At 43.8% G+C, this 25202-nt stretch overlaps 1 protein-coding gene across 1 annotated transcript; it reads left to right on the top strand.

The window, feature by feature from the left end:
• The first annotated feature begins 1859 nt into the window (after positions 1–1859).
• LOC140538284 (cortexin domain-containing 1 protein) lies at positions 1860–25202 on the top strand. The gene is made up of 3 exons (XM_072660758.1): positions 1860–1947; positions 23070–23312; positions 23770–25202. Exon 2 carries the CDS (start codon positions 23124–23126, stop codon positions 23301–23303), a length of 180 nt encoding a protein of 59 aa, XP_072516859.1. The 5' UTR covers positions 1860–1947; positions 23070–23123; the 3' UTR covers positions 23304–23312; positions 23770–25202.

Genomic DNA, 25202 nt, shown 5'->3' with positions numbered 1-25202 from the left:
TTCTGCAAAAATTCGTTGCTGCTTGGAATTCGCACGTCTGATCAATAACAGTCTGAGTCACACAATCAGATCGGACAGTCTGGAGTTGGACAGTCAGTCTCAAAAACTTTGGGGGGCAAAAATACAGCGATCACCAAGTGCCTGGAAAACCTGTTACCCTCATACAGTACATAAGTTGCACTCCCTTGACCCACTTCCACAGTTCACTTGCTACCTTAATAGGGCACTAGATGATGCCGTATTCCTGGATGTATATACTGCCCTAGAACACCCATAATAATCTATACTATTTATAGATTGCAGCTCAGCGTTTAACACTGTTGCTCCTGTCCTGAGATCAGGGCTAAGGCAGTGTCATCTGCGGCTCGGCAATAGGTAAAGGGTTCTTCGAGGGTTCTTTAGCAAAGGCACTGGTTCTGTATTGAGTAAGTCCAAGCTACTGGCTGGGAATGGGAAATGAGTCAATTGCGTGGATCTTTCCAAAACATTCGTTCTTTTGAAGAAGAAAAGTAGCATCTAAAAAACTACTTCTGTATAGGAGCTTCTTACTTCTTCCAGCACCAAACCAGAGCTATGACCAATCAGAGAACAGGTGGTTGCTATGGTGTTGAGATGTTCTTGCTAGATGGCCCAGGAGCGTTTCCTGAAGGAAATGCAGAATGGATGCACAGCTTAAGTAGTTCCCAAATCCAGACACTTGCTAGGCTGTTGCTATGTGGTTGCTATGGCACTCTGAGTGGTTTCTATGGTGTTGCTAGCTGGTTGCTAGGGTATTCCAACCGCTTTCTATGGCATTGCTAGCTGGTTGCTATGGTTTTCCAGGTTGTTTCTTATGGTGTTGATAACTAATTGCTATGTTATCCCAGTGTTTAACCCACATGCGCCCCCATGGCCGCAAAGGTGGCTAGGAAAACTGCATGCTGCAACTGCAATGTGGCATTGTGGGATATGTAGTCCACTAGCTACTGTGGACTACAGTTATTGGAGTTAAAGTAGCATATTATGTCAGCAACAAATCGGACCATCGGACTATTTGTAAACAACGAGCGCCGAAACTGCATGTCTAAGCGCTTAGTTACGGAAACGAGTGGCGAGAGGCTATCTAGCATGTTAGCCAAAGCTAGCTGACCAACAAACTGAAGGATGGATAGCTATTAGCTGGTTTAGCTAGCAAGGAGGGACAATAAGTGTTCACTTTCGATGCCAATCGATATCAGAAATCCATTGTCGGCGTGATGAAAACGTTAAATCTGACTGTAATCGACGCTGTTTACGCTTTGATCTGCATCCAGGCAACGCCTACCTGTCCGTCTGTCCCCACCCTCTGGAGATGCGATCCCCATAGCTGTCGATGAGCCGGCTCCTTTAGTAGCAAGGTCACGTTTCTGCCATGACACCATTTAGTTCATGGCAGTCATATGGGAATCTTGACTTACCTGTCTTACCAGCATATGAGCAGTTCTCTCTGAGAGGTTACCTGGTTTGCCAGATCATCGATTAGCTTCGCTTTAGTCAGTCGCTTAGAGGAGCTCATGTCTTCTGGGTGCCAGTTGAGCTAACACTTGCTCAATGCAATTGGGGTCCATCTAAGACCATCTCAAAGCTGAGCCTCTGCAACACTTAGGGTGTCCAAACTTTTGCACAAACTTTAGATTATTTCGACTGTTCATTATAAATATCAGTCTGTGATCTCTTTCTCATCCGTAGCTAAACGGGGTCTCATGCATCATCCTATTGGTCCATTAGTGTGTGGACTTTCTGAAATATCCCTCCCCTTCCCCACCTCAGTATATCTCTGTCTCTCTCTCTCTCTCTCTCTGGCCGATGCAGTAGTGCTGAGAGCTGGATGCTGCAGCAGCTGAACACTCCTGATCCAGCCGCCGTGCAGCGAGCGAGCGAGCAAGCGCCCGGGACACACACTTTCTACTCCACAGGATGTGAGATCAGGTAGGACGCATCGTTTCTCTCCTTATCCCTCATCACCACGGCAACCCATCACCTGCCGTCCTGCTGCTGCCCATGTAACAAGACAGGGAGATCCAGCTACAGGCGATTTTCCGCCGCACATTGCATCCACATGCATGCCTTCACCCCCGTAAACTCTGGATTTGTGATTTAGGGACTTACCTTAAGACCTGTTATCCAGTAGTGGCGGGACAGTGAGGGGCTTAATGATGAGCTGCAGCGTAAAAAAAACACACTGATGATCATAAATCATAAAGTCTTAAAAAAAAAAAAAGAAAAAAGGGGATGGTGGAAGTAAACAGCTGACTGCTACAGTCTCCCAGCAAAACACACGGCAGGACAACACATGCTTCACAGTTGTGATTGGAACAGTAAGCAATAATTGCATAATTAATAAAATTGCAGGTGACTTCTTGTGCTGCGAGGGATTTACAAGGTCTATCCCTGTAGTGGGAAGTGGATTATCAGTGTTTTAACAGATACACTAATGCAGTACTATATATATATATGTGTGTGTGTGTGTGTGTGTGTATATATGTATAAAAGGAGTGTTTATGTATTGTATGGTCTATATATATATATATATATATATATATATATATATATATATATATATATATATATATATATATGTATCATACAATACATACAATACATAAAAGCTCCATATATGTATATATATATATATATATATATATATATATATATATATATATATATATATATATAATAGCATGTATATCATCACTGTCATGCAAAAAATATATATACATTTTTTTTGGCCATTTTTCACTTTTCTCCAAAATGTAAATCTGGCCGTCGTTCTTTACATTGTATTCAAATTTCATGATGAACAGACCAATAGAAATGCTCCAAAATGACCTGGAATCAAATCTTTTTACATCGACTTCCATTGAAAGTTAAGACGTTTTTTTTCTCCTCCTGTAAAATTGTTTTTTGGAAACACAAGCATTTTTTATATATTATTTACTATATGGACAAAAGTATAGGGACACCTGCTCATTCGTTGTTTATCTTCAAGTCTATCCTGCGTTTGGCTTTAGCTGGAGTAATCCTACACTCGCTACTGTCCAGGGAAGATGGGTTTCTACTAGATTTTTTTTCTAGGAGCATTGCTGTGAGGACTTGATTGCATCCAGCGACAGCAAGGTGTTTGTGAGGTTAGGACGTTGGTTGATCACCACCCCAACTCATCCCAAAACTGTTGCCGTGGCTTTAGTGTAGGTCCATGTTTATTATCTGCTTCAGAGAGTCCTATTCTACTGGCAGTACTTCTTTCTCTAGTTTCAAGTTTCAGGTTTCAGGTTTATTTGTCATTTGCACAACATGTCAGGACATTTATGCATTAAAATGCTTGTGGTGAGGCTCAGGTTGATGCTCTACAGGAGGACAAAACTATATACATACTAAACATATAAAAAATTCAAGTTAAATAAAAATTATATTAAATAAATACAAAATAAATACAAAATACAGAATATACAAAGACAGGAGGGATCTGTAGAAATTCTCTGATATGTGACTAGTGATGTTGTCCATAGCAGTAATATATAGAGTATTAATAATAATGGTGAAAGGTTCACAGCTTGTTCAGGAACCTGATGGCTTGTGGGTAGAAACTGTTCATTAGCCGATTTGTTCTGGGCTGGATGCTGCGGTACCTCCTGCCTGATGGCAGTAAGGTGAACAGGCCGTGTGCTGGGTGCCTACAGTCCAACCGGATCTTCTGGATTTTTCTCAGGCAGCGGGACCGGTAGATGTCCTGCAGGTCTGGGAGTTTGCTGCCTATGATGGACTCCTATGATGGACTCTACAGGGACTAGACAAGCTGTGTATGTGTCTGTGTGTGCATTTGCACATCTATGCCCGCAGCAATGGGTGCAACTTCAAGTTGCTAGCTGAATGCATTCATTAAAAGGGGTGTCCACAAACTTTTGCACATCGGCTGCACACAAATACGGAACTCTTACAAATGCTACACAAACCCATTCATAACTCTGCATGGTGGGCTGCTTCTCTCAGGCTAGTACTGACATTTTTTGATGTTTATTATATGATAAATAATCCATAAACCCTGGTGATATATAGTAGGTGGGGTTTACTGTGTGTATTTGTGTAACTGGGGGAGCTGAGGGTTGATTAATTATTAATATAAAGACTCGTAGGCACAGATTTATGACTGACTGTAATGAAAAATAGGCTCTGGTTGAGGAACTAACAGTATTACACCCCAGTACGGCTCATTTCACTGAGCTGGCTGATTATTCTGGACTGTAAATTACACCTTACATCTCAGAAATGACAGACAGTGAGAAGTGTGCTCCCGTAGAGTGTAAAGTGTAAAGAGTTCTGAATTACTTTTAAAGATTAATTTATGAACTGGAGGACATATTAATACTAGGTTTTCATAACTGCAATGCAGAAAACCCATATTACACAAACCCACAACTCATTAAATACCAACTTTCCTCCCTGTGATGTTTAATAAGGATCAAAAAGAACATAAAGGAAGTAATAAATTACAGAAAAGAACAAAGGAAGATGAGAAAAGAGACAAATTGAGAAGAAAAGAGCAGAAATGATTAGGAGAAAATTAGAGAGCAAAGGAATAAAAGAGACAAGATGAGAAGAAACAGCAGAGGAGAAGAGAACAAAGAACAGTGGAGAAGAGATGAAAGGAGAAGAGATGAAGAGAAATAAACTAAAGAAGAGAAACAATAAAAAAGGACAAATGAAGAAAGGAGAAGAGATGATAAAAGAGAACACAACAGTGTAAAAGAGATTAAAACAAAGGACAAGAAGAAGGACAAAAAAAAGATGAGAAGAGATGAGAACAAAGGAGAAAATCAGAGAACAAAGGAATGAGAAGAGACAGGAAGAAAAAAAGCAGAGAGAAGAAGAGAACAAATTCAGAACAAAAAAGAACAAAGGAGAAGAAAGGAAATTAGAAGAGTGGAGCAGAAATGAGAACAAAGGAGAAAATAGGAGAAAAAAGGAATACGAAGAGACGAGAAGAGACAAAAGGAAAGAGAAAAAGGAAAGTGAATATTAGAAGAATGGAGAAGAATTAAGTACAAAGGAGAAAATAAAAGAAACGAAGGAATACGAAGAGACGAGAAGAGAAAGGAGAGGAGAAGAAAGAACGAAAGAGAAAAAAACAAAAGATAAGAGAAATAAGAGAGACAACAACAAAGGACAAATGAAGAAAGGAGAAGAGATGATAAAAGAAAACAAACCCTTGTAAAAGAGATTAAAACAAAGGGCAAGAGAACAAAGGAATGAGATATAAGACATGAAAACAAAGGTGGAAATAAGAGAACAAAGGAATGAGAAGAGACGAGACAAGTGGAGAAGAGAACAGAAAAGAACAAAAGACAAGAGGGAAGAGAACAAAGAAGAAGAGAAGAGAACAAGATGTGAGTGAACAGAAGAGAAGAGAACAAAGGAGAAGATTAGGGATCAAAAGAGAAAAGTGGAGAAGAGATTAGAACAAAGGAGAAGAGAATAAAGGAGACATGGAGAAAAGCAGAGAAGATGAGAAGAGAGAAGAGAACAGGGAAGGACAGGAGAGGAGAAGTAGATGCTGTGTAATTTCAGGCCATCATTCAATATTTGCCGAAACGTTGTGCTGGCTGCTGCCGGTCACCGTCTGAAGAACAGGAAGTGGAGAGACATCAGTGTCTGTGTTTATCTGTCTGTGACCGTCTCGCTGTTCGGGTGTCTGCAGGAGTCATCCTGCGAATTTCGAAAAACGAACGTTGGTGTTTGAGACAGGCCGAACGCCAAACCCATCACAGAGCACTGCATTTAAGGAAAGCAGGTTTAAGGAAAGTACGGGACAATCCTGGCCTCCGGGTGACCAAACCTTACCCAGTAGACCAATTTATACTCCGACTGCCTCAAAAACGAATTTAAGGAGATTTAGTCCCGCACGCTGCCCATCAGTCTGACTCGGGACAAGTTAATTCACTTATTTATATTCTGAGGGGCTTCTCTCCGGTGACAAATGCCTCCGACTTCGGCAGCTGATATGAAAGAAATGAATGGGACTAAAATCTGGATCCCATTCAGGGAATTTGTTCACAGTTTATACAAATATGTAAAATATCTGCATTACAGACATGATAAGCTTCTCTTCTCCTCTCCTCTCTTCTCTTCTTTTCTCCTCTCTTCTCTTCTCTTCTCCTCTCTTGTCCTCTTTTCTCTTCTCCTCTCATCTCTTCTCTTCTCTTCTGTCCTCTTCTCTCCTCTCTTTTCTTCTCCTCTCTTCTCTTCTCTTCTCTTCTCCTCTCTTCTTTTCTCCATTCTCCTTGTCTCCTGTCTTCTCCACTCTTCTCTTTTCTTCTACCCTCTTTTCTTTATTTCCTCTCTTCTCCTCTTGTCTCATCTTTTCTCTTCTTTTCTCCATTCTCCTTGTCTCCTGTCTTCTCCACTCTTCTCTTTTCTTCTACCCTCTTTTCTTTATTTCCTCTCTTCTCCTCTTGTCTCATCTTTTCTCTTCTTTTCTCCATTCTCCTCGTCTCTTCTCTTCTCCTTTCTTCTCCCCTCGTCTCTTTTCTTCTCCTCCTTTCTCTTCTCCTCTCCTCTCTTCTCCTCTCTTCTCTTCTCCTCTCCTCTCTTCTTTTCTCCATTCGCCTCATCTCCTGTCTTCTCCTCCCTTCTCTTTTCTTTTCTCATCTCTCCTCTTCTCTCTTGTCCTCTTTTCTCTTCTCCTCTCGTCTCTTCTCTTCTGTCCTCTTCTCTCCTCTCTTTTCTTCTCCTCTCTTCTCTTCTCTTCTACCCTCTTTTCTTTATTTCTTCACTTTTCTTTTCTTTTCTCGTCTCTTCTCTTCCCCTCTCTTCTCGTCTCTTCTTTTCTCCATTCTCCTTGTCTCCTCTCTTCTCCTCCCTTCTCTTCTTTTCTCCTTTTTTCTCCTCGCATCTCTTTTCTTCTCTTCTACTTTCTTCTCTTCTTGTCTCTTCTCCTCTCCCCTTTTCTTTTTTGGGGCAGTGGTGGCTCAGCGGTTAGAGCGCCGGGATATCGATAACAGGGTTGTGGGTTCAATTCCCGGGCTCGGCAAGCTGCCACTGTTGGGCCCTTGAGCAAGGCCCTTTACCCCTATCTGCTCCCCGGGCGCTGGAGTTGGCTGCCCACCGCTCTGGGTGTGTGTGTGTACTCACTGCCCCTAACACGTGTGTGTGTGTGAGTGTGTTCACTACCAGATGGGTTAAATGCGGAGGACACATTTCGCTGTACAGTCCACACTGTACAGTGACGAATACGTGCACCTTTATCCTTTATCCTTTATCCTTTTCTTTTCTTTTCCTCTTCACATCTATTCTCTTCTCCTCATTTCTCTGCTCTTTTCTTTTCCTCTCTTCTCTTTTCCTTTCTTCTCATCTCTTCTCCTGTTTGCTATTCTCTTCTCCTCTGCAATCTTATTCTTTTTTCCTGACCCTCTCTGTCAGAGAACTGTTTATGTGTGAGAGAGATAAATGGTAATCTAACATTGGAGTGGAGGAAAGCTGAGAATATGTATAGGTTTTAAATCTCATCTGTCAGAGAGAGAGAGAGAGAGAGAGAGCGAGCGAGTGAAAGCATGCGAGCGAGAGAGAAAAAGATCATTCTCAATTAATCTTATAAGTTTATTGCTTGTCATGAACTGTAGTTACTGTTATCATTGTTATCATTATTGATGTTTATATACATATATAAAGAGAGAGAGCGAGCGAGAGGCGCGGGGTCTGGCAGGGTCTGAGGAGGAGATGGGTATCTGGATGTATTGGCTATTAGGAGATGATTAGGTGTATCAGTATGGGCCGCGCTGGCAGGGCTACATTGAGGGCAGGCTGTAGAGAGAGGAGAATGTGACACTAATGAAACTCTCCTTGGCTGGCGGCCCGGTCCGCTCTGGGAGTCCGCTCTGAACCACACCTATGGTCACTGCAGAGAAAGGCTGGGATTAAACATTGCTATAATTCTATGAGGGGTGGCCGGTAAGAAGACTAGCAGGCTGGTGATGGAGTTTTGGAGGCTTTGGGTCGACATCATCTGCCTGGAGCACACTGTTCCAGGAGTCCTGGCCGGGGTCTAGCTTCTTTTTTTTTTTACGAGGGTTTCCTCTTGGCTCAGCTCCCATGAAAATCAGACGTGAGGTCTCTTTCTGATGGTGGATGCTGTACTTTGACATCAACTGTGATGAGAGAAAGAAAAAAGATATTGTCCATCTTTTATTCTTCCTGTAATTAATGCTGTTTAACCTGTGTTTAAATGTGGTCACCATAGTGCTTGGTTGGGGGGGGGGGGATATTTTAGGACTGTTGGAGACGTCTTTATCAATCTTGAGGTCTGCTCAGGACTGAACTTGCTAGACCGGCCTGACCTGGTCATCTTGGTCAGCTGTTCCACCTGTAAATGATGTAGTGGACAGTGGAACAGAGGGTGATCTCTAACTGTTCTGAGATCTTTTTAAACCCTTTCCCAGACTTCTCTGCATCGCCAACCTTTTTTCTGAAGGCCTCTTTGAGAGAGCTCAGACAGACTCCTCCAGAATAATCCTCTCTAACCATGTTCTGATCATCTGCAGCAGATGTTCTGCAGCTGCTACTGATTTAAGGCATTTTAAGGAGTATTAAATGTGTGTGTGTGGGGGGGGGGTAAGCTTCTTCCTTTTTCCTCAAAGGAAAATTACACTTCCATTGATTGCACTACTGTAGAATTGCCTTCGTGCTGTTAACCGGTCCCTCTCCTGAGGTCACTGTGATCATTGGGAACAGCAGACTCACACAAAGCCCCCTCAGTCACTCTAACCCCCCACATTCCAGGGCTTTTCGGAATGTCAAAGGCGGCCCCAAATATCCGTATAATTCCCAGCAGAAAGGAGAGACAGAAGAAGCACGACTCATCTGAATGTCCTGCTGACTGGCCTGCTGAAAAGGTCACCGAACAATGAGGACCACCAGGCCAGCTATCTCCCGCAGCAGCAGCAGCAGCAGCAGGGGGCCGTGGTTCTGATTGTCTGCTCCGGTCTGTAGTTGGGGACTCAGTGAGATACGCTGAGTCATTACAGCCAGCACTGACAGCGCATCAGACAGCCCTGAGACACAACCCACCAACCCACCACTGACCAACCCACCAACCCGCCACTGACCAACCCACCAACCCGCCAACCCACCACTGACCGTGCTCTTCTGGTGCAGACTGTGAGGACACACTTATGAGAGGGGTTCTTTCTATCCCTATAGTTTTACCCAGCCAACCCCGTCTCCCCACTTTTCAAACACACACTCACTCACACACACATACACACACACATACACAGTAAGAGAGAGAGTAAGTGAAAGAAAAAGAGGAGAGAGAGAAAGTTAGAGACAGAGCGACAGGAAGAGAGAGAGAGAATAGAGAGAGAGTGAGTAAAAAAGTAAAAAAGAGGGGAGAGAGAGTAAGAGATCGAGAAGAGAAGAGAGTAAGAGAAACATGGTCAGAGAGAATGAGAAAGTGTGAGAGAGAGACTGAGAGAGTCAGAGAGAGAGAGACTGAGTGAGAGAGAGAGAGACTGAGAAAGTGTGTGTGAGAGAGAGAGAGTCAGAGAGAGAGAGAGAGACTGAGTGTGAGAGAGACTGAGAAAGTGTAAGAGAGAGAGAGACTGAGTGTGAGAGAGAGAGACTGAGAAAGTGTGTGTGAGAGAGAGAGAGAGACTGAGTGAGAGAGAGAGACTGAGAAAGTGTGTGTGAGAGAGAGAGAGTCAGAGAGAGAGAGAGAGACTGAGTGTGAGAGAGACTGAGAAAGTGTAAGAGAGAGAGAGACTGAGTGTGAGAGAGAGAGACTGAGAAAGTGTGTGTGAGAGAGAGAGACTGAGAAAGTGTGTGTGAGAGAGAGAGAGACTGAGTGTGTGAGAGAGAGACTGAGTGTGAGAGAGAGAGACTGAGTGTGAGAGAGAGAGAGACTGAGTGTGAGAGAGAGAGAGACTGAGAAAGTGTGTGTGAGAGAGAGAGACTGAGTGTGAGAGAAAGAGACTGAGTGTGAGAGAGAGTCAGAGAGAGAGACTGAGTGTGAGAGAGAGAGAGACTGAGTGTGAGAGAGAGAGAGACTGAGTGTGAGAGAGAGAGACTGAGTGTGAGAGAGAGACTGAGAAAGTGTGAGAGAGACTGAGAAAGTGTGTGAGAGAGAGAGTCAGAGAGAGAGAGACTGAGTGAGAGAGAGAGAGACTAAGTGTGAGAGAGAGTGACTGAGAAAGTGTGTGAGAGAGACTGAGAAAGTGTGTGAGAGAGACTGAGTGAGAGAGAGAGAGACTGAGTGTGAGAGAGAGTGACTGAGAAAGTGTGTGAGAGAGAGAGTCAGAGAGAGAGAGACTGAGTGAGAGAGAGAGAGACTGAGTGTGAGAGAGAGTGACTGAGAAAGTGTGAGAGAGAGAGACTGAGTGAGAGAGAGAGAGACTGAGTGTGAGAGAGAGCGACTGAGAAAGTGTGAGAGAGAGAGACTGAGTGAGAGAGAGAGAGACTGAGTGTGAGAGAGAGAGAGTCAGAGAGAGAGAGAGAGAGAGAGAGACTGAGTGTGAGAGAGAGACTGAGAAAGTCAGAGAGAGAGAGAGAGAGAGAGAGAGAGAGTCCCCTGCAGTAAAAGGTAAACACGGACAAAGGGCCTGGTCTGGGAGGGGAGAGAGATTAAGAGATAGAGCGAAGGTGAGAGAGAGACAGAAAGAAAGGGGGAGGAGAGAGAGACTGAGAGAGAGAATGAGTGAGTCCCCTGCAGTGAAAGGAAAACACACAAACAAAGGGTCCGGTCTGGAGGTCCCACTCTGACAGATCTCTGATCTCCTTATGGAAACTTTCCTTGTGTGTGTGTGTGAGTGTGTGTGTAAGTGTGTGTGTGTGTGTGTGTGTGTGTGTGTGTACCCACTAAAGTGGTTTCAGCAGATGCTCTCTCTTCAGACTCCTTCAGTGGCAGATGGGCTGTGATCAATGACATCAGCAGCGTACACACCCCCTTATACACATCACCCCCCCCCCACACACACACACTCTGTCTGAGTGTCAGTCACTTTCGAGTCAGATCTCAATTGAGTGTAACCCTACGTTCTGCACATACACTCCCTCACACACACACACACACACACACACTCCATTACACACACACACTGCACACCGCAGCACATCTTTATCTCCTAAGCCAGCCCGACACGTCCTGGACGCGGCCGGCTGTGATTGGGCCGTTCGTCACAGCAGGCAATTATGAAAATAGTGGGAGTGCAGTTCGGTATTAGAGCTTAAACGATAACGGGGTGGAGAAGCGTTTATCTCCCTCAGCAGAGAGGAGCCTGCGCCGTTAAGGGCGCCATATCTTCCAAAACTCCACTCTGCACTCTCAAAAGTGAAGGTGCTTCAGATGGCTCCTTCAGTGATGCCATAGATGAACTAGTCTTGCTTCCATACAGGGCCGTGTTTGCAGGTTCTGAGTGGCTTAGTGGACTAAAGCACTGACGCTATGATCCCAGGATCATCCGTTTGAATCCAGGGTCATGCTGTTTGCCATCAGCAGCCGGAGCCTGAGAGGGCATAACTGGGGGGTAGATGGTGCTCTCTCTCACATCACTATTAGTACGATGCGATTAAAAAAAGAGTACACTGTGGACACACAGGGATCCACTGGGGGGTCCAAGTAGGCCTGCGTTGTAGGACCGTGGCAGTGTGTGTGTATGTGGTCTACTGTATGTTAATGTACATTAATACACATATATTTACTCATTTAGCAAAACCAATTAACAGCCTTAATAACCTATAACCTATATGACCCAATCAGCTCCTTTTAGCTCAGCCTACAGGTCAGGCCTACTTGAACCCGCCTACTTAAACCCACCTCTAGCCTCGACATCATATAACTACAAGACATAAATCCAGGTGTGTCCAAACTTTTGACTGGTACAGCAGACAGATCTAATCGTCCCCATGTGATCCCGCCATTCACTTTCTCAAATTTTGGTCCTTTGCTCCAGACCTTTCACACCTGTGATTTTGGTTTGGACCAAGGAAGGAATGCAATCAAATCCTCACAGCAATGCTAGAGCAAAATCTAGTAGAAAACCATCCTCCCTGGACAGTATAGACAGTTACTCCAAGAAACGCTGGATAAACCTTTTTAATTCCTATAAATTACAAAAGAAACTATAGTAAATCAGCAAGCGTCCCAATACTTTTGTCCAAATGGTGTATCTTGCTGTGCTGCTTGTCCTGCATGTTACATACCAGGAGTTTGTCCAGAAACCTCTTCTCTTGAGGTGCTGAGTCCCACAGCTTATAGAATCTCCATGGAAAAGCACGGCGGATTGAACTGGACGCTCTGGATTGACCTGAGGTCACTCTTCCCAACGCCGTACGTGGGCTAGAGGGGTGTAAAGGCCTTCAGCTTTGGGCTGTGGAGCAGTGGAGAACTCATCATGGAGTGATGATGGAGCTCCATCTAATTCCTTTGAGAAGAGCTGGAGTGGCTGAACTGATCATCCAGCATCAGCACCTGACCTCAGGGATGCTCTCATGAGGATTCCTCAGCGTTTACAGTGCGCAGTTAGATCCAGTTAGCCTTTTAGAAGTGATGATATGGTCAGTCGTGCTGAAAATGAGCTAAAACACCAACCTAGAAGGTTACAAAAAGGTCAGTGCAGATCCGGGTGGACTCTGAATGTTCAGAGGCCAGAGCAGACAGCTGAAGGTGACGGGTTTGAGCCTGAAACCCAACCCAGCCAGCTGGACCCCCTCAGTGCAGCCGATATGAGCTGGAGCTCTGAAACCTCACAGACTCTCTCCTGAGGCTGCTACCAAATGCCAGCTTAGACAGACGGTCGCTTCTGGGTTCGTCACTGTGTGTGTTGGAGACCTGCCGCATGCTGTGGGTGACGTAATTCAAACACCACGGCCTATCCGAGACCCTGCAGCTCGGATTTACCTGAAATGGCCAATAAACACTCAGACAGTTTGGGTGGCTTCTGCTTAGTGGTGGGAAGCCAGTCCCCTATCTGGGGGGGGGGGCAGGAATGAGAGACGACCAAGTTAAAAGAGAGGTGAGACAGGTGTCGAAGGCAGAGATGCAATTCATAGGACGTTGGATTACAGAGGAGGGGCTTCAGGTATGTTCCTTCTCACGGCGATCAATGAACCAATGTGAATCAATGCATTTCCATAGCGATGATGGACCCAGATGGGACGGGACGGAAGCGAAGGGTGCACGAGCCGGAAACCGCTGACCATGAAGAACATCCTGCTCCCTGAGGTGGACTATCAAGGCACTTTTTCATAGTGGAACGGTTGCATTTTTGAAGCTGATTTATTCGTTAGCGGCCCCAAAGGGTCAGACTTTGGACGTGTCGGCCGATGGGGGCGGCGGAGGCAGGGGGGAAGAGTAGTCGAGGGAAAGAAGGACACAACTGCCAAGTTTTTGTTCAAGGGGAAAGGGTTGCTAGGATCCCTCTGAGGGATAAACTGAAAGGATGACCTGGTGGTTGAGGACAAAGTGTGGTGGACAGTTCAGTGAGGGGGACTTGTTAAGGCCAGAGCACACCGACCGAACACCACCGAACACAACAGCAGATCTATTAGTAGAAAAATGGGGGATGATGAAGACGGCATGGTTGGAGCTCTATTCCCGCCGTCCTCTGAGAAAATTACAGGCTGAATCACCTAACGTGTTTCTCTGAACTCTGATAATTTTAGACCCGTCCAGATTCACATCTTTGGGGTTTCTTTCCAAGCAGATGTTGCCTGACGTCAGAAAAAAGGTGTTTGACTACTGCTGCTGCTGCTGTGTGCCGTATTTAGTCTCCAATCTAGACTGTCTCTGGTCTAGACTGTGGTATGAGGCACCTTTCACACCTGCAATTTTGGTTTGGACCAGGGAGGGAATGCAATCAAATCCTCACAGCAATGCTAGAGCAAAATCTAGTAGAAAGCCTTCCTCCCTGGACAGTAGGGACACTTACTCCAACAAACACTGGATAAACTCCTTTTTTAATGCTCTTAAATTACAGAAGAAACTATAGTAAATCAGCAAGCGTCCCAATACTTTTGTCCAAATGGTGTATCTTGCTGTGCTGCTTGTCCTGCATGTTACATACCAGGAGTTTTTCCAGAAACCTCTTCTCTTGAGGTGCTGAGTCCCACAGCTTATAGAATCTCCATGGAAAAGCACGGCTGATTGAACTGGACGCTCTGGATTGACCTGAGGTCACTCTTCCCAACGCCGTACGTGGGCTAGAGGGGTGTAAAGGCCTTCAGCTTTGGGCTGTATCAGAGCTCCTCAGATGGCACAGAAGGTGTAGTACTCAGTAACCACAGGGACTTCTGTACAACCTGGTGGGACTATTCTTTGGTAATAGAATGTTTGTAACAACACTTTCGACCCGGCGGTGGTCCATTGGCTTTTTAAGGGGCATAGCCAGCAGGGGGCGCAGAGGGAACAGCCCAAAGGAGAGACACAGTCCAGCTTAACTCAAATAGACCCGAAGGGGATTACGGTTAGCTACGGTTAGGTTAGGCTAGCTCAAAAATAAAGAACTTCATCATGGCGCGTGGCGCTCCACCCCAACATTGGTGTCCGTCTGGTCGGTGTGCTCTGGCCGTACAGAAGGTCCCTTCCTTCAAGCTATAAGCCAGGCTGAGATTGAGGATGGCAGTGCGTCTCTCAAAACTGGCCAAACCCCAAGACTTTCAGGCTGTGCATTACAGTTTTTCTCTCCTAACTGATCTGATGAGACAGAAATCAATTAGTTTGCCCTGATTAATGAGAGAGAACGCCAGCGAATTACAACCAGATTAGCGCTCTTTCATCTTATAGTTCTCACACTTACATTTCTGCACCTCGGATATAGATGCCCCGTGTCAAAATGTGAGAAATGATGGAGTCTAATGACTGCAATAATAAATGAAGGCAGAGCGTCAGACAGACGTGAGAAGAAACATTCAGTTTCAGATCAGTGATGTGTGCTGATCTCACTGGAGTGTTACTTTAGGGGACGTTTACTTCCGTGTCTACTTTCAGTTTCATTCTTTTACCCAATTTTCTCCCCAATTCAGCTGAGCCAAATAACCCACCCACTCTCTAGAGCTGCGATCCAAGGCCTAGGCCGTTACGTCATAGAAGGCTGTTTCAAACGGAAGGAAGGACAAACAGAAAGAACAGCCCAACCTAAATGTTGGAAACCGATGTCTTTGGAGCTCGGAGTTCGTTTCAAAATGTTAGTTCTGATTATTTAGATATCATTTATTTCTGTAAAGAAATAGAAAAAGCCACAATGCCAGGCAGGCAACCCTTATCTTAACTAAGAGAAAGTAGCCTGTGGGGAGCGACTACACGCTGGCAAGGAGTGAATGGAGTGGGGATACACCCATTATGCAAATAGATGATGGCAAGAGCCAATGGGAAAGGAGTTTCAGTGCTGACTCAACAGCTGACTTAGTTCCATATACCTTTTTTTAGTGTAATGAGTGTGATGTAAATGCAAAACAGCCAAAAATGTTCTGTATAATAAATATTACAAAATATTTCCATTATAGAGATTATACAAAAGTATTTAACATTGGAATACTGTGTTTTTGTCCAGAAAAGAAATGTAAGTATGTGTAAGAAAGAGTATTATGGTTGATAAATGTACTTATTACTTGTAAAGTAATAATAAAATAACAATAAAAATACTTTATCATGGCTTGACAGTTTTTTACTGTAAAATTGACACTCATTTTTCAATAATACTCCAGTATTATTGTGGAAGACCATTTATTTTTATTCAAATATTGCTGAAATCAAATACTTTTACTCAATTACACTTCCTAAGTATTTTCATTTAGGCTTTTACAGCACTCATTCCTAATCTTAAAGACCAAGAAATGCCCCGGTTCTCCATTTTATCTGTTAAAACTGATCTGTTGGGCCTTCACTCAAGTATATTTTTGGTTTCTGCTTCAGATGTTGAAACAGTGCTCATACCTTCACCTCAGTACAGTTTCTCTGTATGTCCTAGTACAGTATCCGCAGTACAGTCCTGAGGGAGACAGGGGGGACGGGCAGGGAGACACATCAAATAAACCGGCATGATTGCTCTTCATGTGACAGTAAAAGCCCCTTCAATGCACTGCCATCAATCAGTGCGCACACACTCCACTCACTGTCACTCACAGAGCTGCTACATAATGACTTATGAAAGATCAGCACTGTAACTAATGTGTTGTGGAGCTGACCGGAACCAAACAGTGGTCTATTACTGACTGTCTAAAGTTTAGTCTAAAGTTCTCCGAACTCACATTTTTAACTTCAGTTGGGTCAGCAGTTCATACTCCGCCCCCTCAATCTGTTGACCGTTTATTACCATCTGCAGGTTAGAACTTCCCTCGTCACATGACGTCCCCAGAGTAGCTCTGAGGCCTTGCTGGGATTTGAACTGATCGCCTCGAATGTGAACCAGCAGGTCAGAAAGATCTGACAGATTCTAATCTGATCTGAGTCATGCTGGACATATTGGTCAACCAGTTTGGTGTTGGGCTGAGAAGTTCCACTGTGGGTCTGTTAAGTTGCTCAGTGCTCAAGGAATTCTTTGAGCTGCAACTTTTGTCCTTCAATTCAAGCTGTCATTTAGCGATACCTTTACCAAGGTGGTTGACCAGCATGACCAGCATCACCAAGTTGGTTGACCAGCATGACCAGCATCACCAAGATTGTTGACCAGCATCACAAGCATCACTAAGATGGTTGACCAGCATCACTAAGCTGGTAAACCGGCATCACCAGCATCACCAAGATGGTTGACAGCATGACCAAGCTGGTAAACCAGCATGACCAGCATCACCAAGTTGGTTGACCAGCATGACCAGTGTGACCAAACTGGTGGACAAGCATCACCCAGCTGGCTGACCAGAATAACCAGCATCACCAAGATGGTTGACCAGCATCACTAAGCTGGTTGAACAGCATGACCAAGCTGGTAAACCAGCATGACCAGCATTACCAAGTTGGTTGACCAGCATCACCAGCATCATTAAGCTGGTTGACCAGCATGACCAGTATCACCAAGCTGGTTGACCAGCATCACCAGCATCATTAAGCTGGCTGACCAGCATGACCAGTGTGACCAAACCATAACTTGTCCTGCACTCATTATTCTGCAGAAATAACAATACCCTTCCTCCAGTATAGGTTTCGGCTGCTGGACGCCTCTTTGTTCAGATCACTCCAGCCCTCCTTTCAAATTCCCAGCTTCAATCTGTACCCATTCATTTTACTGTACAGCCAAGCTCTTATTTTCCACCACTTGATACATAACTCAGCCTTATTCGATCAACCAGCCTGCCTGCAGCCTATTACAGTGCCATATGGCAACTCCACTAAAGCTTATAAAGACTTTATTTATTACTTTACTTTCATCCGTGCGGAGAGATCAGCCAGAGTGGGCTTTTCATATCCCTCACTTCAATCTGCTTCAGGTCCATCATTCGGCCTAAGCCCTTTTGTCAGTGGTCTGTAAGTACCCTGCAAATAAAGGACTGACTAAATTGGCAATATTTAAATGTGTGCATCATTCTCGCATGAATAAGAGATATGGTGAGACGGTCGTTGCCTGAAAACACTGATTATTATGGTTATGGTTATCCGATATCCGACTTTTCTGTTTTTCCGCATAGCTCGTCCCGCTCGCCCGGCACTGTTCCAATTTTTAGATTGATGAGTCTAATTGTGCTATGCAAGCTCATACACAGCATTAACTGTCTCTACTGTCCAGGGAAGAAGGCTTTCTACTAGATTTTGAAGGAGGAGCATTGCTGTGAGGATTTGATTGACTGCATTCAGCTTCAACAGTGTTAGTAAGGTCAGGATGCTGGATGATGATGATCACCACCCCACTTCATCATTCCCAACTCCCCAACTCACCCCAAAAGTACTGGATAGTGCACCACCATCATTCCCAGCTCAATGCTGAGGGGGCTTTATACCCCTCTATAGCCCACGCCTGGCATTGGGCAGCATGGTTTATCTGCTGCAGAGAGTCCTATTCTATTGGCAATACTTCTTCTCTACAGAGACTAGACAAGCTGTGTGTGTGCATTTGCACATCTGTGTCAGCAACAGATTCATTAGCACCTTTTGCTTTACTTTGACTCGACAGCTCAACCCTTTTTTAGCCTTCCACGTATTCAGATCACAGGGTTGTTCAAACTAAGGGCCGATACGGGTCAGCGTGAGCCGTCAGGTGTAATGTGGGCGTAGCCGGAGCGGCTCGGGTCTGAGTTGAAGAGATCAGATTTATGCGTCCACACAGCTCGGATTCGCGCCGCTTCAGCTTGGGAATGTGAGCGCAGCCTTAAAGGAAAGCCGTCTGGACTGAGCTGACCACGGCCTGATCTGCAGTTTTCTCACGACCCTTCTGTTGACCGATCATTTGCCATTTAATTAGAAGATCTGTAGAAAGCTCCGAGCACACAGAGCTACAAATTCATAAAACGTCAGATTCCGAATAACCAGAGTTAATGAATTCATCATGTTCTCCATTCACCGCAAGCTGGGCTCTGGTTAGCTCAGTGGGACCTGGCAAGAACAGCAAAACACACACACACACACACACACACACACACACACACACACACACAGTCAGACTTTCATTTCATATTGCTCTACCCCAGAAGCAAACCATAACTATTAGAGCTAAGCCTTCAGTTCGGGTCTTAAAAAATAGTAATTAAAGCAACAGTATGGAAAATTTGCATTTCTTGCTCCTGGGCTCCCCCTACAGTCGAGGAAGTGTTATGCGCTTTGAACCACTACTAAGGGACACGCTTTTCTGGGCAAGCTGAGAGATACAGAGGCAGCATATGAAGGTAAATAAGCATGTGGACTGAGGCAGTAGAGTAATACTACAGATTTGTACACTACTATGACTCAGGTTGCCCAGCGTTACGCAGCAGTTCTCATGAACGTTGTCCTGCCTGCTTCTCCAAAAATCCATCGTGCAGTTAGCAGAGCGTTGAGCCCAGTAGTGGCAGCTCATGGGTATGTACATGATGTCACAATTGGCGGAAGTCACTGCGGTCACGCCCACTTAGTGTCAAAAGACACTAGCATTAGCATTCAGTGTGCTAATGGATTTGCTGCAGTTCACAGAAACAACTGGAATCCAGGCTCTGAAACATGTGGGAACAAAACAAGCCCACTGTAGTTGTGATTTGAGCGACATGCTAAGTTTGATTAAAAGGGAAAGCAAGCAAACCTGGATGAGCCAGTCTACTAAATACGCCTGAAAACAGTGGAAAACACTCCCTAGGATCGTTCATCTGACTCTGCGCTCTCAGGAATGAGGCTTTATTCTGGGCCAGATTTGAGCCTCAGTTAGCTGGGCGCTCCTGGCTACGTATCAGCAAGGCCAGTTGTGCTCTCTCTGGGCTTCGGCTGCTGATGGCTAGCAGCAGGACTGGGATTCAAACCAGTGATCCTCTGGTCATAGTGACAGTGCCTTATTCTGCTGGACAACTCGGGGCTTGCTGATTTATAGGGCGAGTTTCCCATACTGGAATTAAGCCTAGTCCAGGACTATTCAAATGTAGTCCGGGACTTCATCCCTGTCTGGGACACCAGCCCTTAAAGTTGATATACAAACGTGTTTTTTACTTTTATTAGGAAATGTTGTGCATGTGGGCTTTACTCTAGTATCAGCAGAGGCCATTCATAATCCATTGGCACTCTGGGTAATGTATTTTTAAGCATTGAATTCGAAGTGCTGTGTTTTGGACAGCGTTATTGACAGTTTGAGGTCATGATGAGTCAAATGTCCTCACAGTTGTTCTATATTTAGTCTCGGGGTGAGCTTTATCCACAAGATATTTTCCTCTCATCACATGTTGGGAGCCAAAGATTAGAAAAGCTGCTAACTGTTTCACTGAGAGACACTGGTAGACTCGTCATGTCCACTCATTTACTTTTAAACTGATGACCATATTCAGAAATTTGCATGAATAGAATATTTATTCATTTCAGATAGAGTAATACTCTGTGGTCTGATGTGCTGTGTACGTACTACCCACAGTGGACAATATATATATATATATATATATATATATATATATATATATATATATATATATTAATTACCTTTAAAACCCAAATTAATTCAAATATAATTCGTTTTTATCATAATAAATAGCAGATACTGAACAATTCATTGTAGATACTGAATATGTAAAAGTATATATTGAATGATTGATATTGGTTATTCCATAGGGGTTATTAAATAATTCATAGGGGTTACTTAAATAAATTTGCAGATACTAAATAATTCCTAGTAGATACTAAATAATTCAAAGTATATACTATATCATTCCTAGCAGACACTGAATAATTCATGGTGGATATTAAATACTTTTAATAGATGCTAAATCATTTTAATAGAAACTAAATCATTCCTAGTAGATGGATATTGAACAATCCATAGTATTTACTGAATAATGTCTAGTGGTTACTGAATAATTTTTTTCAGATACTTAATAATTCATAGTGAATTATTGTAAATAATATTTAGTAGATACAAAAGAATTCCAAGTACATACTAAATAATTCATAGTGGATATTAAGTAGGTTTAGTAGATATAAATAATTTTAATAGATACTAAATATTTCCTAGTAGATACTGAATAATTTGTAGTGGATATTAAATAATCAATGGGAATTATTGAATATTTCAGCAGATACTAATAAGAAGATACTGAATAATTCCTAGTAGATACTGAATAATTCATAGTGGATACTGAATACTTTGTAGTGGATATTGAGTAATCCATAGTATTTACTGAATAATGCATAGTGGTTACTGATTTTTTTAAGCAAATACTTGATTATTCATAGTAGTTGCAAAATAATCTTTAGTAGATACAAACTATTTCTGAGTAGATACTGAATAATTCATAGTGGATACTAAAACATCTAAAGTATACAGTGGAGAATCCATAGTGGATACTAAATCATCTAAAGTATACACTGGAGAATTCATAGTGGATACTAAATCATCTAAAGTATACACTGGAGAATTCATAGTGGATACTAAATCATCTAAAGTATACAGTGGAGAATTCATAGTGGATACTATATAATCTAATGTATACACTGGAGAATTCATAGTGGATACTAAATAATCTAATGTATACACTGGAGAATTCATAGTGGATACTAAATCATCTGAAATAAATTGTAGAATTCATAGTGGATAGTGAACAGTTTTGTGGTACATATTGAATAATTAGTAGATACTAAATAGCAAATCATACAGTTAATAACTGAATGTATTGAAATGTATTGTTTCTGAAATACGCCGAGAGCTAAATTCACAGACGGGACTGCAGATCTCAGACCAGCGCTGAATGTTTATGGCTGCAGTTATGATTTAATAACTGATCTGTTCTCTGTTATTAACGCTGGCCCTGAACTCCGCTGCCCTTAGTGAGAGGGCACTGTGTTCCCAATGTGTCGGGTCCAGGATCTGGCTCTGATCCTTTGCTTGTGTTCCTCTGCCAAGTCTGCGACCACTTCCAGCCAAACATGGCCCTCGAGCCTCCCAGATCAGCAGGTCTGCCGCAGAGCTTTTATGAGTTTGTGCTGACTTTCAACAGCCTAAACTGCTTTGTGTTTAACTGCTTAACCAGCTGACGCCGCAGTTTTACAAAAAATCTGATTCACTCCGTCAATCAAAACACGTTTAGTGTTAGCCATGAGGCTAATGCAGCTAACAAAGATATAGTGGATGTGTATAGCCACCAATTAGCATTCTTAAAATGTTAAAATGTTTAAACATTTCATATTTTACATTTTTTTTTGTTTCTCATATTTATGTATAATTATTATTATTATTATATAGTTTTCCAACATGTGGGAAGGTTTATGTGCCAAAAACAGGCTTCTGATTGGCTGCCCTTTTTTCTGCCTTATTTAAAATACAGCCCGTTCTGAAACATGCATTATATACCTAATATCAGCATGAATGGGAGGGGCTAAACTGTGTTAGGCTGAATATGAGGATATATGTAAATGTCTTGGTTTTTATGACATCACAAATGATATAGTTTACATAGGACATCAAACTCTTTTATTTGTTTAAATTTTTTAAATTAAGACTAATTTTATTATTGATTTGGTTATTTAATATTTTTTAATTTTATATATGGTCAAAATTCAAGCTACTATTCTTAGCTTTCAGAAACCACATAACACTGGTCAGCCAAAACAATAGTACCACCTGCCGAACATTGAGTAGGTCCCCCCGTGCCGCCACAACAGATCTCTGACCTCTGAAGGGGTCCTGCTGTGGTATCTGGGACTAACTGGACTAACGTTAGCAGCAGATCCTTAAAGTCCTGTAGGTTGAGAGGTGGGACCTCCATATACGCATCAGTGAGCCTTGACCCATGTCCATGACCCACCAACTGTCCTTCCGTGGATCACTTCATATCGGGAACACCCAACAAGACCTGCTTGCTGATGATCTGGAGATGTTCTGACCCAGTCATTATCTAGAACATCACAGTTTGGTTCTTGTCAAGGTGTCTTAGAACTTCAAGAACTGACCACTGTTCACTTGCTGCCTAATAATAACAAGAGCCAGAGTAGATGATGGTAATCGGTGGTGCTAATGTTATGGCTGATCGGTGTGTGTAGGTCTATTAGAGATTACTGAACAATCAGACGTGGTTTGAGGAGAGCATGTGGTGATTTAGGCCTGCAGTTAGCATCATGCTAAATACATGGCTACAAGCTACATTAGCCTCGCAGCTCATTATAAACTAAAGGAGCCAAACTTCAGACACCGGACGTGTCTCGGCTGATTGACTACGGGGGACGCCGTGTCCATTAGATTAGTGACCACGCCATAAACACACAATCCTCATTGGACATTGGAAAGTTTCCTTATTGCTCTGCCCAGATAGATTACTGACCTGCACATGGTGGTCAACAAACACACTCATAAATACAAACTATTGATGATATTGACCGATCCCGACTACAGCAGCCCTGGGAAAATGGTCATTTGCACAGGAGACATTATGGCAGAGATATGAGCTACCCCTCTCTCTCTCTCTCCCTCTCTCAGATAAGCAATCAGGATGGTAGCAGCGGTCCAGATCGATGCGGATAGACCGAAGCGATGGAGGAGACTACACCGGACCCAGCCTTTGTGGACGTGGATCAGGGTCTGACTCTGGCATGCATCGCCTTCCTCTGCCTCCTGCTGGTGGCCATGATCATCCGCTGTGCCAAAGTCATCATGGACCCCTACAGCGCCATCCCCACCTCCACCTGGGAGGAGCAGCACCTGGACGACTAGCGGATACGGGTACACACACATACTTTGGGAAACCTTGGAACGGTCCAGCACTCAACACTCAGCCATAACATTAAAACCACTGATGGGTGATTTTTAAATTATTTTCACTGATTATCAGGTTCTAGTGTATTGTTCTGTGATGTTCTAGACGACTGGGTCATAACATCTCCAAAACATCAGGTTGGGTTGGGTGGGTTGGGTGTTCCTAAAATGCCTAGAGGTCAGAACCTTCCAAAAGTGCCCCAGGAAAGAACGATCAATGAACCGGTCAAAGGTTCAGAGGCACCCAGGGCTCGCCGATGCTCCTTCAGAGGTCTTCCCTCGGAAGTCCACTGCTGTTTTGGTGGCACGAGGGGCTCTTCACAATGTTAGGCAGGTGGTTTTAATGTTATGGCAGGTCGCTGTGTAAACCTGTAGAACATATACCCTAGCTGCTACCACCCTAATCTGTCTTTCGGCCTTCTAGGAGCACCTTGTCCAGGATGAAGGGCCAAGGAACGTCCACTGAAAGCACACCAACTACGGACTCTCAGAACTCTGAAACTACCTACAGCCTCCAAGCCAGGTCGGTGTCCGGCTGAGCCGAGGCCCAGGCTGGCCGGTCGGAACAATCCAATACCACGCAGCCCACGCAAGTGGGCCGGGAACTGTTCTCAGAGCAGCTATCGACCAGAGGAAAGCCCACAACTCCTCCCGCACACTTAAACAATACCAAGTGCAATGAGGAGGAGTGAGCGCTACGATGCGCCCGTGTGACTTTTCATTTATCTTTCGAGGGCACCTTTTGCTTTTCTACATTTTTTTCTAATAATCATGATGGATGGACTGTGCAAATATCGAGTATGCTGTGCATTGGACCGAAGTCTAGCTCAGAGGCATGCTGACAACGGCAGCCTCGTAAGAGGAACTCAGCCTAGAAATAGTGGCAATTTGCGTCTGTTTACAACCAGGAGACAAAAGTGGCTCTCTTAGAACCAGGCCGGGATTCTTAGCTGAGCTTCAGTAGGAAACAATGCGCCTTCCCTTTACCTTTTAAAAGAATTTGGCAAAAAATAACACAGACTATGAATCAGACAAGACATGTTTGATGTCTAAGGGTCGCTCTTTTAGCTTTGCATTGGAGCTAGAAAGGCAAGCGTAGCTGAGTAATGGAAGTCTATCCCCTGCTAGTTAGCACTGTGCCCAACTGCAAGCCTAAACCACCACACTAGTGCCTCAGACCATGTCAAGTTTTATCATGTCACGAGGTTTACGAGGTGTTTACGTGGTTTCGGACACTGTACGACTCTCTGTTTGGCCCATAAACATGGACCACTACAGCACAGCACATAGCCAAAACAGTAGCAGCCAACTAGCATAACCTGGCTTCCATTTCCTACTTATGAGCTACGCTAGCTAACGCTCTTAGCTCCAAGCTAAAACCAAGAAGCCGACCTCCGACAGCAAATATCTCCTGGCTGACGGATTACGTGTGAAGGGGGAACGGTGTGAACGTCATTTCTTTGTTTGTTTGTTTGTTTGTTTGTTTGTTGTTTGCCGAACTGTTGAACTTTTACGTTAAATTTGCTCTCTTTTTAGCATCAGCTCGAACAATCAGCCACTTTCTCGGTCCTCTGTTGTCCTTGAGCCATGTGCCGGTTAGCGTATGAGCGTATGTACCTGCAGAGAATTAGAATCTAACCTGCATGTTATCAAGTGCCTCAGCTGAAACCACAAAGATAGTCTCCAGCCGCTTCTGTTTTTCCTGCAGTTTTTACAAATGAGCAGTAGCACACGGCCAAGAACGAAGCAGCAGATCAACCAACATCAAAAACACAAGCTTCGCCAGATGGAAAACTGCAACCGTGCTACATTTCGCCTGTGTGTTCTTCTGCATAATAAAGATACTGACTCATTTAA

This window comes from Salminus brasiliensis, chromosome 17 (genome assembly GCF_030463535.1).
Source record: "Salminus brasiliensis chromosome 17, fSalBra1.hap2, whole genome shotgun sequence".
NCBI lineage: Eukaryota > Metazoa > Chordata > Actinopteri > Characiformes > Bryconidae > Salminus > Salminus brasiliensis.
This window is presented reverse-complemented; position numbering and strand designations above follow the sequence as displayed.

Bases quoted from the DNA above. Each gene is read 5' to 3' on its own strand.
- LOC140538284 (XM_072660758.1), top strand. From the start codon at position 23,124: ATGGAGGAGACTACACCGGACCCAGCCTTTGTGGACGTGGATCAGGGT.